The 20484-nt window shown below is 35.7% G+C and overlaps 1 protein-coding gene across 1 annotated transcript; it reads right to left on the minus strand.

Annotated features, from left to right (window-relative positions):
- Positions 1–5855: 5855 nt before the first annotated feature.
- Positions 5856–15937, minus strand: LOC127807128 (protein CYPRO4). Its single transcript, XM_052344770.1, has 2 exons — positions 14152–15937; positions 5856–6346 (listed from the first exon to the last, which is right to left on the minus strand). Exons 1-2 carry the CDS (start codon positions 15793–15795, stop codon positions 6065–6067), a joined length of 1926 nt encoding a protein of 641 aa, XP_052200730.1. The 5' UTR covers positions 15796–15937; the 3' UTR covers positions 5856–6064.
- Between the last annotated feature and the right edge of the window lie 4547 nt (positions 15938–20484).

Raw genomic sequence — 20484 nt, forward strand, 5'->3', positions numbered from 1 at the left:
TTCAATGATAATTCATGTCCACTATGTGGTGGCTTCATATGAGCAAATGACAATATCTTCCTATTCAACTTCCAATTGCCATCAACATAATGAACAGTAAGAGAAATAAATCCATGATTAGTGCATGCAGTCCAAACATAAGAAGTCAAACAAACTCTACCAGGAATTTGGGCCAATTGTTGTTTTAACTTCTCTTTCTCTATTTCATATGTTCTCAAGACATCCGCTTTAGTAGTATTTCTACAAATGAACTTACAATGTTCATTCAGAAATTTTTGGTAATTTCTAAACCCCTTCCACTCAACCATATTAAAGGGAGCACCATGTGAAATAATCATCTGAGCAATAAGTTCACGATTTACTTTAGGGTCAAATTTTTTTCTCTTCAACTTCCCTTCGTAATCAATAAGCATATCTCCCGCATCATTATACTTAGAAATCATCATACATTTAGGAATATGACGACTTAAATGAGAAGTTCCTGATTTAGATGGACATGAATATTCTTTACCACACCCCTTGCATTTACACCTTGGTCTACCATCACTACCAACACCAATTTTCACAAAATGGTTCCACACATCAGAGGTTAAAATCTTAGGCTTTTTTTATTGTGATTGTGATATGGATTCCTCATTAACATTACTAGGGATTCCTCTCGAAATTTGATCATCACCATCCATTCTAAGTTTCTAACAGAAGAATCCACACTGTAAATAATTAAAACAATTCATTTTAAATAATTAACACAAAACTTTAGGCTTTAGCTAGGCAAATAATTAACACAAAACTTAACTTATCTTTAGGCTTTAGCTAGGCAACAAAGGCAGGCGGCGTGAGCGAGAGAGGGCGAGGGGCAAGACTGAAAGCGAGGGGCGCGGCCGCGCGGGTGACAGAGGGCGACTGAGGGCGACTGAGGGGCGAGGGCGGCGAGCGAGGGGCGCGGGTGAGGGCGAGGGCGAGATAAAGGGCGGGCGAGGGTGAGAGCGAGGGGCGCGGGCTAGGGCAAGGGCGAAGGCGAGACAGAGGGCGAGCGAGGGCGAGAGCGAAGGGCGAGGGCGAGGGGGAGGGGCGCGGGCGAGGGCGAAAGCGAGGGGCGCGGGCGAGGGCGAGAGCGAGAGTGGGGGCGAGGGCGAGATAGAGGGCGAGCGAGGGCGAGGGCGAGGGCGAGGGGCGCGAGCGAGGGCGAGGGAGAGAGCGAGGGGCGCGGGCGAGGGCAAGAGTGAGGGGCGCGGGCGAGGGCGAGAGCGAGAGGCGCGAGCGAGGGCGAGGACGAAGGTGAGGGCAAGGGCGAGCGAGGGGCGCGGACGAGGGCGAAGGCGAGACAGAGGGGCACGAGCGAGGGCGAGAGCGAGGGCACGGGCGAGGGCGAGACAGAAAGTGAGGCAGAGGGTGAAGGCGTGGGCGAGAGGCGAGGCTGAGAGGGGGTTTTGTGGCCGATTAGCGGGTCAAGCGAGCCGGGCCAAATCGGCTCGGCCTTAAATGGGCCAGCAAAATGCTGGCCCTAGCCCGGTCCCGGGCGGGCCCCAACGGGCCAGCCCGTTGGGCCGGGCCCATTTTGCCATCTCTAGATTGAAGTGGTATGTACTGAAAATTTAAAATTAACAAGAGAGAAACAACAAAGACTGAGAAAAAGAAAATATTAAAAAAATAAAAAAACAAAACAATAAATTACTAATCAATTGTATAATAAAATTAGCAAGTTTACTTTTATAATACAGAATATTAGATATGATATCTCTGAGATTTAGAATAATTGTATGAATCATTTATAACATTTGAGATAATATAACAAGTGTGCTTGAGGTTTAATAGTGTTCTACAATTTTTCTCTTTATAATTAAATATTTTAAAATAATCAAAGTACCCATATATTTAGAATTTTTTTCTTATTTTTTGATTTTTTTTCTCTCTTTTATCTTTTATTTGTTTCTCTCTCTCTCTCTTGCTCCACTAGCAACGACAATCTTTTTTCTCTAATGACAACATGAACATCTTCTTTGCCACCCTTGTTTTTCTTCTTATTTCTTTTGTTCTAGTTAAAAACTCTCTTTTTTTTGCCCTTTCTACTGATCAAAATATCACAAATCCTTCAATGAAAATTAAAGTGTTTGACACTTCAATTTGTATAGAAAAACTTCAAGGCAACACGATATCCGTGATATAAAGATAGGTATATATATATATATATATTCTTTAACCTAGATTTGGGTTCAAAATGAATATCTAGAACTCATGCTTCGATTTGTTATTTATCTTGAACATAAATCTAAGTTTAATATTGTAATACCTCATATTACATGCTTACTTTGAATTGAGGCTTAAGGCATATCCAAGGAATTTGAGAATTAATAAGAACCAATGAGAATTTAAAGAAGCTTATTCAAAGAATAATGGCTTGAGAAATTAAGAATGTACCAAATTAGTAACAAACATTGCTTCGAACCTCACAAAGTCATATGTAAGTATGGAATAGAAAAAAATGAACTAGAAGATAGTTGAATAATGATTTGATCCTGAAAATGGGATAATGGCCAAATAATTGAAATATTGGCCCAATAAATCAAAACATTGAAAGGGATTTCTAGTAAGAAAATTGAACCTGAGAGGTCTATTTTTCCTTAAGAACCAATCTTAAGTAAGTTTGGATAAAACATGGGACCTAAATGTTAGCAGTTTAATTAAATTTGACTAGTTAAAATTGCTCGAATTATGAAAATTCGTAAAATGGTCACGAGTAAACCCCGAAGGTTGGATGCGATAATAGTTTAAGAAATCTCAAGAGTTTGAGAAAGTTCAAGATTTATAGTTTAGGGCTGAAATGGAAAAATTAATAAGTGTTAGAAAAGATTATATGGGAATTTAAGAAAATTTTGGAAACTTTGAGGGCTTAAGTAAAATAAAGAAGATGAAATGGATCCATGTGTGATTATTTAAAGCAAAGTGGGATTGAGGCAAATTAGGGGGGCCATTGTGTAATTTAATCAAAGTATATGCATATATACACACACGGGGCAGGAAGAAAGTCTCTGCTAGGGGGTTTGCCGGCAGTTGAAGAGCTCCTCGGAGGAGGGATTTTAGCTGGAGAATGAGCTTTGGCTGGGGCAACAGCTGTGACGCAAAATAGAAGACTGAACATCAGCGAGGCTTTTCTTTCGATTTTCTCAAGGAATATTCCTAGAGAGACTGGTAATGACCTTGCATGAGCCAGTTGGAAGGAAGATTGAGCATGAAATATTTAATTTTCAGCCAAAATGCCACGCGAAACAGTTGAAATCGGGTGGGTTTTTTTTTTTTTTTTTTTTTTTCTCTATTTTGCTATATTTTTTATGGATACTCAGTTTAGGAAAGACCCAATTGATGGGATAAACCATTGCGTGTGCTAGGTATGGCCGAGAGGCAAGAAAACGGGGAAAGAAGGGAAAACTCTAGCTGCATTTTCCAGCAGAAAACAGAGCTGATTGGGAGCATTTCCAAGTGAGCTTGGTTGCTTTAATCTTGATCAATGAGTATACTTTTTATCAAATTAGGTCCCTTGAGGGTATATCTGTGCTTGCATGTGGCTGATTTTCAACAAAAGTGAAGAAAATTTATGTTAAATAAGGTAAAATACTCGACCAAAGGGTGTCAAATGTAATTTTACAAAAGTCCTAGGGCCTGAGCGTAATTGATTTAATATTAAGGTGTTGGAATGCGATAAAGAAAGGCAGTAGGGCGGGATTGCATGTGGATGTTTTGGGGTTTTGTGAAACTTTGGAAATGTTGTAGGGCATTTGTGTCATTTTGAAAATTGCAGGTTTAAATAGTTTATTTAGCAACCCTGAGGGCCTTAATGTGTGATTTAGTAAGAGTTTGGGCATAAAGGTGTGATTCCTAGAAGTTTGAGGGGTGAAGTAAGATTTCTAGGAATTTCGGGATGAAGGTGTAAGTGTAAGTTGTAACGCCTTGCACTTTTTCAAAAAATTATTTTTTATAAATAATATATTTATCATCAACAATAATCAATAAAAACAATTATTTTTCACATTTTCCCAGGGTCTCCTTAATCACAAACTAATTATAATTTTTTTATTATTGAAAAACACTTGAATGAACATTTTACTCTTATTTTTATATTAAGATAAGCTCTTTTTCTATCTTTTTTTTTGTTATCTCTTTCTATCTCCTCTTCCATTATTTCTCATTCCTTCTCATTTTTAAATAAAATATATCTTTCCTTTTCATCTTCTTCTCATGTTAACAGCTAACCAATTGACAATTCTCTCTATTTTATACTATTTTTTTTTACTCTTTTTCTCATTCGACAACAAACAATTATCAAATCGACATCGCAAAACCCCAAAAGATTTATAGTAAGCCTATCAGTAACCACAAGAAAAGTAGTGATTTGATAGTAAGTTTTTGTATATGTCTTCCTGATAAAATTGTAAAAACTCCATAAACAATAAGATTGATAAAAACCTTATCCTAGACAGGCTTTATATCTATACACACACCCAAATAATATTTTTATTTCTTTGATCAAGGTTACCATTGAAACCTATACCAAATAGGTTTCGATAACATGACCCTTGGCTTTCTTCTTTATCACCAACTGTGGTCGATGGGGAAGAACCCTATTTTTCTCTATTTTATCTATCTTCCTTTTTATATTTTTTATGCATATATATCTTTTTATGGGTTCCAAGCGATGGGATTTCTCTTTGTCGCCAACCATCAATAAGGAAAAACCCCATAACTTCGTTTCTCTCTTGCTTTGTCTTTGTTTCTCTAGGTTCCGATTTAAAACCTAAAATAATAGAAAAGAATCACATCTTCTTTTGTCTATTTGTCTGTTTCTCTTTCTTTCTTTCACACATTTTGGCATAGAAATGACTAATCGATGGGTAAATCACAATAAAGATCACTAAAGTTTAGTGTGTTTTTTATTTTGGTCACTAAACTTTAATTCTTTTCAATGTAATCACATAAGTTTAAAAATTTTTGTAATATGGTCATATATAAAATTTTTCAGTCACTTTATATAGTCAGAGTGAGTGACGTGACACTGATATAGCAAATAATAAAAATATTGTGTAATAATATTTTAATATAATATTATTATATATTGACACGTAACATGTTCTGATTGGTTATCATTGCATAATAATTTTTATTATTTGTCACATCAGTCAAAAAATCTTATATGTGATCATATTACAAAATTTTTTAAACTTCTGTGATCACATTACAAAAAATTAAAATTTAGTGACTAAAATAAAAAATACACTAAAATTTAATGATCTTTGGTATGATTTACCCGCTAATCAACCATGGCAACTAGTCATCCCTAATATTATTTTTTTTATTTTTGTATAATTATAATGAATAGAGAAAAAAAAATTAAAAATTTGAAAAATTTAACAATAGTTACTTGAGGGGCTTTAGCGTTACACAATATATACACTTAAAGGAAAGTTAATGATATATTAGAAAACACAAGTGATCAATGTAATTCGACCAAACTTCAAAGGAAGTGTGAAATATACTAAAAGAAAAATAAAAGTTAAAGTTGTTTAAACAAAAGTAAGAAGCCATATTTTTTACAAAAATAAAAATAAAAAGGCAAAAAAAAAAAAAAGAGGTTGAAAGAAGAGTATAAACTATAAACCACGGACGTTGGAAGAGAACAAAAGAAAAAATAATATAAACCATATAAATTATTTCATGCAAATTGAATATCAGATTGGGCTTGGTCCCCATAGCAACCACCATCTCGAGTGGCCTACTTAACAAGACTACAATTAAACAAGTTCCATCCACAATGCCCAATTGAAACAAAAGTAGAATCTATACTACACAAAAGTACTACCATATGAAGCTGGAAATTGCAGAAATGTCTATAAACTTGCTAATTGAAACAAGAGTACTACAATTAAACAACAATTTGGTATACAATACAAGAAGTCCTATTCAAAGGATCTCTAATTGTTCAGGAAAAAGGCAAACAAAACAGCATCTGCAACAACATAATAATGGATCTAAACAGGCCCACAAGTAAACAAAAGGGCATTGTTTAAGCTTGTCATCGCCTGCTAGAAATACTGAAGGAGCTTACTTTCAATGGGGTTGCAACCACCAGAGGAGCTTCGGGTGATTCACTCACCGCGAATTTCTCGTGCATGAAGCGGCTATCGACTATGGAGTCATCCTTCAGGACTATCTTGTAGCAGTAGCAGCTCTTCAAGCCCACCTGATTTCGGTAGCACTCGTGAGAGCCATCCTTCACCTGTTGGAAGTTCCATATTACGCTGAATTTGCCGACTGTAGCAACCAAATGGCGCTCCTGCTTCCCATGCTCCGTCACCTAAGTGATTTTGTGGAATATCAGAATTAATCCAGATACAGTACAATCACCATGCCAGTGGAACCAAAAATGATTTCAATCAACTTAGAAGCATTCTATCTTTGTTGGCAGTTAACGAAGTAGAACAACCAATAACAACAATCACAAGTCTTAATCTCTAGGAAGGTTCACTAGATAAAAGAGTAAAATAAGATGGACAAAAACAAAATAAAAACTTAGAATATAAAGAAAAAAAAAACAAATAGGCATAGGTTTTTAGTTGATAAGATACTGAAAATTTGATCAACTTGAAATTGGAACCTACAAAAAACCAAGATGGAAGCAAAATTAACATTGAAGATACATGCAACCCACACAAGTTCTAACTTGTTGGGTGACTGGGATCTGCCATCAGACAGCAATCAGGTAAACAAAATGATCTGTGCATGCACTCCTTTTACCAGAAATCTGCATAATGAGACAACATTCTCCACACTGCCTACAGGCTTCCTACCTTTGAAAAGTACCCCCCCCCCCTAATGCATCTCACTTTGCAAAGGTCGAGGAAGACTCATTTTTATACTCAGCTATAATATAAAGAGGTGATTTCCACAACTTAAAACTCATAAATTTTCAGTTGAAAAGAAGCAATCTTACCGTTTGTACAAGGAGAGATTCTGTGACTGTCCTACCAAGCATAAAATGTAGCTTAATCACACCATTTTCCAAAGTTTCATAAAGTAACTCACAAGATTTTTATAATTTTAAACATGTCTTTTATTCTTCGAAATGACAACATAATTTTATGTTCCATAGTCATCAGACCACCTCTTCAATTTAAAATTTAATCAACTATAAAAATCCTTTGTATCCCATGGCTTACCATTTTTTCATCCCTTTTAATGGCATGCTACACCTTTATTTGGCAAATATATCTAAAGAACATATAATTTCTATCACCTTCAAAATTATTAAAATGTCCTAGGATAATATATATCTATCCACAATATTAAAAGATTAGGGAAATACTCTTTTTATCCCTCTTTGATTGTTATTTCATTTACCAGTTACTAATGATCTTTGTGGTTTGTACACTTCAATTGGCTCAAATTCCTTATTTTCTTTCTCTTGCTGTAGTTAAATTCTATATATCTCTTTCATTCTCTTTTGAGTCAAGTGGTTAGTACAATTTTTTATGAACTTTTGACTTTTGTTTCACTAACTACCCTCTTTGCTTTCCTTTTAGCCAAAAGATATTTTTTTCATTTTTTTTTTCTCAGTAAGGAATATGCCAAATCTTTAGCAAGCACTCTTAGTCTTCATTTTTTTCCCTTGCCTCGCCTCACTCCATCATCATGATTTTTTTCTTTTCCTTGCTAATTAACCTTTTTTTAGACTTATAAAAATTTATACTCTTTATTTCATTTATGTACTTTACACTCACTTAAGCATGTGTTTGCGCTTTGTGCTTAAGTTCCATAGGCCTTTTGTGCTTCAGAAGCACACTTTTGAAAACACTGCATCGTCCTTGTATCTCAATCTAATATAAGGTTTCATTAAAAAAAGTCTAGACAGTGAGAAATTATCAAATCTAATATAAGGTTTCATAAAAAAAAATTATAGACTGAAAAATTATTAAGTTCACACAAGTACATTAAAAAAATTGTAGAACAACAAAGCAGTACATGTGTAGATTAAAGCTTTAAGAAAAAAAAAAAAAGCACAAGGGACTTTAAATGGTTCCCTCAAAATCAAAGTAAAACCCCGAGGTTAAAATATGATTTACTAACACATACTGACTATACAAATAAAATACAAGAGATACAAAGTCTCATCAAAAACCCTCAGACATATTCCATGTGAAGATGGTGTTCAAACTTCATTTCATCATTACTCCGCCAGAGGATATTATCCATTGCCGGTCCCAAACCCGAATAAAGGAGTAGGGTTGCGTTAGGTAGCCGACAGACAGCGTAAAACTTAGATAGATCCAAATATGAATTCTAGACAAACTATTTGTTGGGATGTAACCCACATAGAAGTCTAGAATTCATGTAGTCAACCCCACATAGTAAGATAACGGCTGAATATGTTGTTGTTGTTATACTCCAACAAAGAGCACTTGATCAGCCACAAGTGGCAAAAGTATGCTGCTGAGGCCCTTGTTTTTGCACCAGATGAACTAACTTAAGAGAATATACCCAAATAAAAGTAGCAAAATAATAGCTCACAGATACACAACCCATTGTACTTCTTTTCCCTTTCTTTTCTTATTCATGTCTCTCATCTTCTTGTCCCTCAGTTCAGCATCAGTCTTCTCCTTTCTTCCTCTCCTGTATCTTTATTCTCTTGCTGAATTTAGCCTCTTCCCTTTACTTCTCTTTCTCTTCTGGTTCTCATTTCTTCCTCCTTCCTTTTCTCTGTTGTGTCTCTTCTCCTCCTCCTTGCTGTCTCACATCAAATTGGGTACTAGAGCCTAACTTCGATCCATCTTTGAAGTCCACTGCCATCATACAACCATTGTACAATCAAAAATTCAAAGCATTCCATCAGCTAAAAAGAAGCTTCACAGGAGTTGGAGCCTTCATCCATGTCAGCTATTCAGACACAGAATCCTCTGGTTCAATCACAGAACCCTTACTATTTGTCTTCAAGCTACCATTGCTGCCATCATCACTCAGAACCGTTGCCCAATCACAATCACTCCAGGAGTCCACTCCTAGTGGGGTGTTCCACCATGGAAAAATTCAGTTGCGATGACTCTTGAAATTGTGTGAAGGACGATGCTCAGAAAGAAATTCTATTTTTAACCCAGATATAAACCTAGATCCAAATACAACCTGTTTTGTCTCCTAAACCAAAACCCTAGCAAAAAAATCTTAAGACCAGTTTAAGTCCATAGCTCCAGCCTTAGTTTTCTCTTAAAACCCTCCACCAACTTTATTATGGCCCAGTCCTTTAAAGGCCTTAACCATTAGAGTAAACCCAACCCAAGTTCTTTCAAATCTCATCCAACCAGCAGTACAACAACTAAGCCTAAACAAATAAGAACTCACCAATACAATCCATACCAACTCCCAATTCAACTTTCAGCTAGCTATCAGTCAGATCTAATTATCCTAGTCATATCATTGGTTTAACTCTTTGGAGGAGAGTTCTACTCAGCGAGGAAGAATGATGGAGATAAAGAGTTTTCTTTAATTTAGGATTTTATAATTCTAGCTGTGCTAGGATTTGATTTATTTAGGAACTTTAAAAGATTAGGAATCATTGTGAATTTAAATTTTAGCAGATTGTCCGATAGACTTCTAGTATTGGATTAGAGTACTAGATAGGAGTGTTTTTGAAAGACCTATAGTTCTTTTGGGAGGTAGTCTATGGATAAAAGTAAATATTTGGAAGAGTTGTAGGTCTCTCTCCCATAGTTATGAAAGGCACGAGGCGCAGCAAGGCACAAAGGGTCCTGGAGCCTGCAACGCGAGACGCACAAGGCCAGGCGTGCCTTTGCGTAGCGAGGCGCCTTTTAGAAAAAAAAAACTCAAAATCTTGTAAAATCATAAAAAAAACTATCAAATTATCAATAATAACACATGCATATCATTAATGATTCATTATCTTCAAATTCTAAACTAACATCAAAGTTGATTCATTCATCGTGCAAATTCTAAACTAAAAACATCATCAAAGTTCAAACTTAAAGTCTCAAACTCAAACAAGTACCAATCATCATGCAAAGTTATAAACAAACATATAAACACTATAAGTCCATAATCAAGAAAATGTTTTCATTTTGAAAAATGCTATTTTTCTAAGTCTGGAAGATTAATGCATTATAAGGAGACATATAAGAAAATATTTTCATTTTGAAAAACTACCTCCCGATATTTTGATAGCTAATATTCATTGTTGTTAAAATGATTTTTAATGAATTTTTCAAGAAATAGAAGGTATGTATTTTGGGGGTAGTAAAATCGCTAAATCCCGAGTTTGTATTAAAACCAAAATTCTATTTTCTTATTGTTATGGATTTTGATTTTTTAGATATTTTTATTGAATCCAAATGAAGAGTACTTTCTTATTTACATTTATGTAACATTTACTTAAACTAAAGAAATGTAAATATGTTGTAATGTATACATGCTGGAACCGAGAAAAGGGGAGAAATTGGGCTGCCCAGGTTTTAATTAAAACCTAAGTTTCATGAAGCGCGCCTCTTGCCTCGACGCCTCACCATGCAAGGCGAGGGTCTTGCTGAAATCGCCTCGCCTAGGCCCAGACGAGGCACCGAACTAACGCCTTAAGGCGCCTTGCGCCTAGGCGCGCCTTCAACAACTATGCTCTCTCCTTCCCCCTTTATTCTTCATTTATCTATGCTGAGTCTATTCTCCTCTCTCCTATGACTTCTCCTCCTAATCCTCCTCTTTGTTGTTCCACATCATAATTTCTATATTACATTGAAATCACCACCTACACACCAAGGGTCAAGAGAACCATCAAGATGATAAGTACTCTTTAGATTATCAAGGAAACCAAAAAAAAATGGCATTCCCACAATTTTATTTTGGCATCAACTTAACGAGATGTTAGAATGGATGATAAGGATAAATAATTTGGAACTTAAGTAGAAAAAGGAAGATTATGAAACAATAATTCTTAATAAATCAATGTTAAGCTAATACTTTAATATATTTTTGGTAGAGTTTTATTTTGATTCCTAGTCGATTATAACTTCACTTCCATAAATGGGAGGATATTCAAAGATTGAGACAATTACATTGTCATGGATATTGATTGCATAGAACTCATATCAGTCCGCTTCTTTATGTGGAAGAGTGTTGAGCTCGATCTCTTTGTCATGTTCCCTTTCCACCTTCCCTTTCTATACTAATCTTTTCTCTTTTTACATGTCCTTGTTATTCTCTTCTCTTCTTTTTTCTCATCACCTCATACCATCACTACTTCCCCCATTCCTTTTCCTCCTATGAGATCATTCCTCTTGTTTCTGATTCTTTCATCTCTACTATCCTCTCTTTGTTAGAATTCTTGTTTGTGCTTCTTCCTCAAACTTTTGCAATTCCTTTTCCTCCTGTCTAGCTTTTTAACTTTATTCCATTACCTGTTGGTACCCAATCCTCTCTCACTCTGTTAATCTATCACCAAAACTAGATGCTAATTTTAGCAAGAGCATTGCATGAACTAAACAAACTTTAAACTTGCTAATGGGTACAGTAAGCAATTAAATTTCAATAGAGGGTTATGTAATGATTTGTATGCATTCTAAACATTCTTTCAAAAGAACTTCAAGCACAAGACACTAGACCTTTTCATGTTGTCCAAAAATTTTAACCAATGCATATCTACTTGGTTTGTCTTTGAATATTAACATTAATAATGTTTTAAAATTGAGGACTGGTTTCCATACCATGACACTTCCAATCCTCCTAGTCCTAGTTTATTGACACTTTTCAACAGGTGGTGCTTCATGTCCATCTTGAGCACATGTTCCTTGTCTTCTACCTCCCTAGCTAAGCAGATTGAGAAGACTCCTAAGATACGACACATTGGTTCTTTACATAGGGGTCATAACTAATTTCTTGTCTATTAGAGACATCATCCCAAGATAAATGCTTGTTAAATCACCAAAGATGAATTTCATCATTAGAATCCCAAACTTTCATCTTACTATAAGACTATCTTGGTTGTATGGCTTAGAATATTGGGGCAATGAAATACAAATATATATGCAACATATGAGCGTAAGTGAGATGAAGATGTTATAATAAATGTGTGCCCATACAAGAAAAGGCAACACTAAAAACAATGTAATATATAATTGTTGTTACCAAGATACAACAATAATTTTTTTTGTGGGAGACTGTCTTGTTGAACTATGTGGGTGGCTCTCTTCCACACAACTTGGTGACGAGGGAGTCTTATGATGGCTATGAGTCTCAGAGCAACAAGAGTCCCAGAGTGACAAGAAAGTCCCAAAATGGCAAGAGGGGTCCCAAGTGACCGAGAGACACCCAAAGTGATGAAGGAGTCCTGCTGAGAAAGAACCAAGTTAAGGGCACAAGTGAGGTTACTCGCAGACCCTCCGATACTTAAGTCAATCTCGACCCAAAGAAAAATCAAAATTTAAATGGCATAGTGAGCATACCTTAAGTGAGGAGGTGGGCCTCCTATTTATAGAGGAGACTAATAGGTGGCATGTGACCCTTCATTTTCGGCAAGTATCTCGGAGGCATCCCAATGCATAGCCAAATAAGCCTCCTAGATGCTTTCCAAAAATGGTGGTTCACACACTACTTGTCAATCTCCTCCCCATCCATAAATAAAAGGATTGCCTCCTCACTCAAGGTATGCTCACTGCGCCATTTAAATTCTTATTCCTCTTCGGACCAAAACTAACTTAAACACCGGAGAGTCTGTGAGTGACCTCACTCATGCCCCTAACTTGCTTCTTTCTCAACAGGTCTCTGAATCATTTGGGGCTCCTCCATCACTTTGGGGATCTCTCGATCACTTAGGACTCCATCACTTTGGGGGTCTCTCGATCACTTAGGACTCCATCATTTTAGGGGTCTCTCGATCACTTGGGACCTTTCTCACCACTTTGGGACTCTCTCGTCACTCTAAGACTCACAGCCATCCTAGTGACGAGACTCCCTCGTCACTAGGACACGCTCTCGTCACCAAGTCACTTGACAAATAGTCACCTACGTACTTCAACAAGACAATCTCTCACAAAATATATATATATTATTGTATCTTGGCAACAACAATAACAAAATTAGAGTTGCATCAAATTGAAAAATAAGATGCACAAGATGTGATTTAAGATGATTTAAACATCTAAGAAGACTAATAGATAGTTGTGAAGTGAGTGGATTGAATAAATAAAATGGGATAGAGAGAGAGAGAGATAAATGAAAAAACATAGTGAGAAACTCTACTTATAATGACCCTTTACTAATCATATTACCATGGATAAAAATAGCTTGAAAGTTAGAATCCATGCAACTAACTCTACCTATTAAGATTGAGGCTTGTAAACATTATTGTTGTTATTGTCATTCTTCTATTTTTATCATCTTCTCTTTCTCAAAATCTATAAAAGGATTGACTAGTTAATGGGGGAACTGTTGCAATTATATAATAAGACAATTATAATGTCCGTATATACATTTATATATTTATATGCATGAAATATGATTAATATGGTTTAGTCATTTGAGAAAAAGATTAAGAAAAACTTGGTGGGACATTCTTAGGTGTGATTAGTTCCTTACATAAGATCAGGCCACAAATAAAAATGACTATCAAGTTAGAATTTGTGTAAGTCTAATTCCACATGGTAAGATTAAGGGTTGACATGTTGTCATTGATGTCATTAACCCTTTAACTAACCAAACATTTATTAATACAAAAGTGCTCAAAAAAGTAAATATATAAAAACATTGATGGGCGAAACACTCACAGAAGCTGTGATATGGCTCCAAAAACAAAAACATAGGTATCAAATGTTGTTCTCTCTTAATATAATAGCATAAATGATACTAATAGCAACGAAGAACATGGAAAGTTATTGAAAATACAAAATATTTTAGTGTGGGTTGAACCAGTGCAGAACTAGATATAGATGGGTATTAATTAGACCAAACGACAAATATCAATTGCAGCATGACAGGGAAAGAGAATTTTAAAACAGGACAGTAATGAATAATGGAACTACCTCAAGATGCAGGTCAACAAGACATCAGAAAAGAAAAAGGAAACATAAAGCTAAGCCACAGAACAAAATAGAAGGGAAAATGTATACATACCCATGAGAATTGGGCATTCCGGAATTTATTGTTTAAGCCAGCCATATGTGAATCAAGAGGAGTAAGCTTCAACAATCTTGGAGCCGCTATTCTGTTCCCCATACGACCAGCAAAACCGGTTTTTGTCTTCCCTCCCTTGTCAGTAAATAAAGTGCAGATAAGAACTATATATGTATCAGTTGTGCCCAATATCCATTTCCCATCAAAGGTAACATCCACATGAGTGATAGGCAAGCCAAGGCCTGGAAAAGCAGTTTTTGCCTGCCTCATGGAATTGTTTGAATATAGTCGGATCTTGCCATCAAGAGAGCCAACAACAATTGAGCCATCGCCAGTGGTCGCAAAGCACTGAAAATTTGTTCCTCTAGAGAACTGGTGCCCTTGAGTCCAATTCAAGACTGGGGTACTGGCAGTAGCTAGGTTCTGAACCATCCCATTCCTATCCCTCATATCCCACCTACAAAGCCTGTTATCATCCAAACCCAAAAATGTTGATCCTGATGGATCCATTTGGGCCCCCTTATTATCGTTTGTAATATCCCTCATTGTAATATCAGTTCCATCTTTCTCGAACTTCCACTCGGTTACAATCTTACCAGTTTCAATGTCAAGCTGATGTAGCCCTCTTGTGTGTGGTTTCCCATCAGTCACTGGACTCATTAGGAGCATATTAGTTTCTGCCCTCATAAGAAGAGCCTTCCTTGGGTTTGAATGCACCATACTCGACTTGCCACCGTAACTCCCACCTCCAAAATTCACATAAACACCTTTGCCATGAATTCCGTGATTAAAATTCTTAACAACCTGAATACCTGAATCGCTCACCAGGAAGCTGTTGTCCAACGCTCCCAATGCCAGGCTCTGAATAGCACCGCCATTGTCCCCCGCAGCCTCTTCGAACTCCTCCATCAAGTCCTGACTGGCCCTGACCGGTGTGGCTGAAGCAGGGCTCTTCAAGAGACTTTCCTCTGCATCTTCCCACACCGAATCGTCCGCATCCTCCGGCTTAGCCCACCCAATGAAATCTTTTCCATATACCTTAATCTTATTCTCATCCGTGGATTCAAACCCGTACGTGTTCTCGAACAAACAATCCTGAAATTTGGTGAGAAAACCCTTGTAATATTCCTCGCTGAAGAACTTCATCGCCCAGACGCCCTGAGCCACAAAATCGACGCGGTGCTGGTCCCCAAAACTCTTCAATTGCAAGCCAACACAGACCTTGGCTCGAACCTTGGACCCAACCTTCAAGACCCACCACGATTCTCCGCCTTGTTCGTCATCATAGGTACCGTCGTCATCGTCGCCGGCAGTTTTGACGAAGGAATAGGAGGTGAGCTTGTCGGAGACGACCCATTTGGACCTGGGGGTGTTGCCACCGACGTGAAGGTAGAGCTTGACGGCGTTCTTAAGGTTTGGGTTGTGGGAAGGATACTTGAGCTTGAGCGCCTTAAGCTTGGCCTCAACGTCGTCCAGAGAAGGCGGCGTTTGGGGTCTTCGGCGGCCCGAAGATCTCTGCTCTTCGTCGCCTTCATTGACGTCTTCATAAGTCTCTTCTTCTTCTTCTTCTTCTTCTTCTCCTTGACTTCTTTCGTCTTCCGAGTCTGAGATCTCCAGATCTTCCCGACTGTGAGAGCCACCCATTAGCTGCTGATGTTGTTTCTGGAGGCTCTGGGCGTAAATGCAGAAAGAGAAATGAGGGTTTCTGGTGGATGGAAACGGAATGTTGAGTTATGAAATTGAAATATGAAGAAGCCGCGAAGAGCCGCCAAGTTCAAATTTTAAAACAAGTTGATCGTTAGGGTTTTGGCGGAGACCAGATCAGATCGTCTTTCAGTTTTCACCGACCGTTCCTATTACGAAAATTACGTGAACTGCCCTTAATTTGTTTTCTTTTTTCTTTTTTTCTTTTTTTGTTGATTGAGTTTTAATTTTGAAAAATGCTACTTGTACAAAAATCTCATCACCCAATTTGTAAATTTACCATCCTTGCCCTTAGTTGCCTTCTCTCTCCCTTGCCATGTTTGGCTCCAGCAAGCTTTGTCTTGCCTTGTCTCATCATCGTCCTGCGTCGCCTCATCGTCTTTGTCTCGCCGACTACCGATGCATCCTCTCGTCGCCTTATTGCAGCGCCTTGCGCGACCATCGTTGCATCCTGTCGTCACCCCCCTACAACGCCTCATGCAATTGCCGTTGCATTCTATCGTCACCTTTGTCACAATACCTCATGCTAACCGTTGTTGCACCATCTCGTCGTCTCGTTGTTATCGCCTTTGAATGAAGTCCGGACTTCTCCTATCCACGGCGGCTTGATGATCGATGATAAAGTCTAATTTGGTCACCGGGCCTGTCATCCCGTTAATACATGTAGCACGATCCTTCAATTTTTATAAAGCATTCATCTTGTCTTTTTGAATAATATTTAATTTCATTTTCTTCTTCCAAATAAAAATTTGCATTTCATATCGTCTAGATGGACAAAATTGGAGCTCACGAAAAAGAAACAAGAATGAAAATTCTCCAAAAATGTGTTTGGTTGATATCAAGGTTCGAGAGACTTTCCCGATAAAAGAGGTCCCATGAGAACCCTAGATCAATTACCTTCTAGGGCAAAATGAGAAGACTCTGTCAAAAACCCCTCAAAATCATACTCCCATAGAAATGTGTTAACTTACCTTTGAATTTTTCATGTTGGAAGTCGGAACACGAATGGGCTCAATCTTGAAAGAAATGGAAGTTCAGCCACTTGTCAATCCTAACCTTTATAAATAGGATGTGATCCCTCTCCTCCACGTACCTTATGTTAGAAATCCTATTGAAGCTGCACTAGTTTAAACATTAGAAGGCTTGGTGGGGGAAAAACACCTTATGCCCTCTGATTAATTTTTGTTTTATAGACTCCCATAAATTCAAGAAATAATTCTTTAATCACAAATCAAATTGTTATATCTTGACAACAAAACACAAAATAAAATTACCCATTCCAAGATAAAATAGACAGAAAGGCATTATAACATTTATTGACTAGGAAGAAGCTTGATTTGTTAGAGCTTTATGTGTTTATTGTTATTTTTATTCTGTTGCAAACGAAATTTATAAATTATGAGCTATGTATAGCAATGCGACGTGACCTATGATGCACGAAAATTTTTTGGGAGTGTCATTTTAGCGTTTTTGAAATGTTTCCATTTCTGAAATGCCAAGAAATATTTCTACGATACTTTTATAATTTTAGAAAATTTTTGTGATCGTTTTATAATATTAGAAAAATATCAAAAAAAAAGTGTTTTTTATCTAGAAATATATTTCCATCCACGAATATAGATAAAATTTTTTTCGTCTCTATCTTAAAATTTTTTATTTTTTTCTAGAATTTGTTTGAATAACTATATTTTATAATTTTTTATATTAAAAATTATATTTATAAAAATATCCTTATATTTTTTTTATTTACGCATTTCTTCCACATTTTCGTTTCATACTTTTTTAAAAAATAACATTTTCCTAATTTCTTTTTATATTGTATCTATTTTTTATTTTCATTTTTATTTTCGTGCAATCTAATCATTATTCCTATTTACCCTTGCTTAGAATTGCCTTTCTCTAGCATGTGGTTGGCTTTGTGTAAGATAATTTTTTTTAATAAAAGCTGAGGTGTAACCTCCAAGAAATTCCTTTGATTTTTTTTAAAAAATTATCTTGTAATAATTAATTTACATTAAATAAATAAAAGTCAAGATAAAAATTTAATGAGTATCGGTACAATCTATAGAAATTTTGTGCACTTAGAAGATTAATTTGACTTGGTAAATTAAGTAAAAATTAAATTAAGTTAGATTATAGTCAAATTTAGCTAAGATAAAGGTTAAATGAGAAAATGTCTAAACTGTAAAATATATATATGTATGTATATGTATGTGTTGGTTCCTAATGATGGTAAATATATCCCAAGAGAGGGGGAATTGGGATTAGGTAAATTTTCGATAAATTAAAACTTTAATAGATGGCAAAACACTATGTTTCGAAATATAAGATATATGTTTCGAAATAAACATTTCTGTTAAATAGGTTTCGAAACCTACTATATATGTTTCGAAATCTACTTTACTGTTTTGCTTGTTTCGAAATCCTTTACTTTATTTCAAAATAACGATATTTGAAAAAGATGATTTATATAATTAAAAGTATACCAAAGATGTGTGTATATCAAAGATATGTTTTCTATGAATATGTATAAGTTTATGCTCAAGAAAACTATTTTAGACTTTGATAACAAAACTTATGCAAGCATGTGCAATAGGCAATAATGATACTTGAAAGCTAAAGAACACTTTGCACACAAGATATATAGTGGTTCGGCACCCGCCTATTCCACTACCTTCAAGCTTACCCACTTAAAGGATTTGCAATCCCAATCACTTTTACTGGTGATCACTACAACAAGGGTTTTACCACAATTCACCCCAAAACCTTACAATGTGAGTTTTTGCGGGTTCAACTCAAACCTAGCACCAAGTGAGTTTTAGGCTTAACTCAAACCTTACACCAAGTGAATTTTAAGGCTAAAACTTGAACCTTTGACACAATGAGTTTTAGGCTCAACTCAAACCTTTACACCACAATGAGTTTTAGGCTAAACTCAAACCTTACAACAATCAAGATAAATAAAGTTTATCTCTTACAACCCAATGAGCAATAAATGCATTACCACATGGTTGTACAAACCTCTTAACTTGAGGTGAGGAGAGATGGAGGATGATACTCGTTGTTTGCACTTGCTTCTCCTTTTTCACATCACAATGCACATCTATGAATGAATGGATCTTTGTTGAATGCTTGTCAAACGGATTTAGATCATTTGTGCTTGTGTGTGTGTCTCTAGTGTGTGCTCACTTGTTGTATCTTGTTCTTTCTTAATCAATCTCTTCTTGTCTTCAAATACCTACTATTTATACCAAGATATATAAATCTAGCCTTTTATAGCCGTTAGAGATAAGACAAGAAAGTAGGTTTTGAAACATACTTAGTAGGTTTCGAAATATCATAGAAATGCAATAAGGTTTCGAAACATAGACAAGAGGTTTCGAAACATACAACCTTCCAGCTAGACAAAGCACTTAGAGACAACACTGAGTGGGAGACAAAGTCTTATGCCCACTTTGAATATTTTATAAGCACTCACATTCAAATTCAAATTTGAATCTCTTAGCATAGAGAATGCATTAAACAAATGATAGAGAATAAAACACAATTGCAAAATAAATGCATCTCGATTTTCAAATGATTTGCTGATAGAATGTCAGAGGTTTTGAAACATGACATGATAGGTTTCGAAACATACTTCTCTAGAAATGAGGTTTCGAAACATAGTTCAAAACCTGATTTGAAAACACATGCATAACAAAGATGTTTCGAAATAGCATACAGTGAAAACATTGAAAACCATTTCAAAGAGTTTCGAAACATGCATAAGAACATGACAGATATTCAGAAACATTTGCATGAAAGCACAATCCACAGCATGTATACATCATAGCTTATTTACATTTCTTTTCTTTTATTTATATTTTACCTCCATTTACTTTAATACATAAATGTAAATAACAAAGTACCCCCTATTTGGATTCAATAAAAATACTTAGAAAATCAAAATTCAAATCAATAAGAAAGTAGATTTTAGCACTAATAAATGTTAGATATCAAATTATCGGGAGATAGTTTTCTAAAAAGAAAACTCTTTATTATATGTCTCCTTATAAGGTGCTAACATTCCAGATTTAGTCAAAACAAGGTTTTCATTTTTACAAAATGATATTTGATATTGAAATTGATATATATTGAAAACTAGTCTTGACTTATGATTTAGGGATTAAACCAATATATATTTTTCATCATTAAAACTATTGTACAAAAAGTACAACAGTATGTATATAGGAAAATTAAAAAAAACAAAAATAAAAGAGAAAGGAAAAAAAGGCAAAAGAATAAAAATTATGGGCATGCTAAGCTAGGTGTGTCAAGCATTCCTATAGTTACACTTAACACCTCCCTTCCTATCACTTTTACTTTTAAAAATATGTTATGTTTAATTTAAATAAAAGATGATCAATTTCACTAAAACAAAAGTTGTCAAATAAAAATTTAATTTTTTAAATTAAATGTCCTTCTACTTAAGGTGGTAAATAAAAATAAATTGGGTAGTCTTTCACTCTTAAGAGAGAATAAAGAAAAAGGCAAAAGAATAAGAGAAATGAGTAGTAGTTAGGCTAGATAAATAAATCTTCTTCAAGCAAAACAAGACGAAAGTTTATTGACAATTTCGAGCTCATATTA

Source organism: Diospyros lotus, chromosome 8, assembly GCF_014633365.1.
Source record: "Diospyros lotus cultivar Yz01 chromosome 8, ASM1463336v1, whole genome shotgun sequence".
Classification (NCBI taxonomy): domain Eukaryota; kingdom Viridiplantae; phylum Streptophyta; class Magnoliopsida; order Ericales; family Ebenaceae; genus Diospyros; species Diospyros lotus.

Coding starts and splice junctions, on each gene's coding strand:
- LOC127807128 (XM_052344770.1), bottom strand. CDS start 15,795: ATGGGTGGCTCTCACAGTCGGGAAGATCTGGAGATCTCAGACTCGGAA. Junction 6,347..14,151: donor GGAATGCCCAATTCTCATGG/GTATGTATACAT, acceptor AAAATCACTTAG/GTGACGGAGCATGGGAAGCA.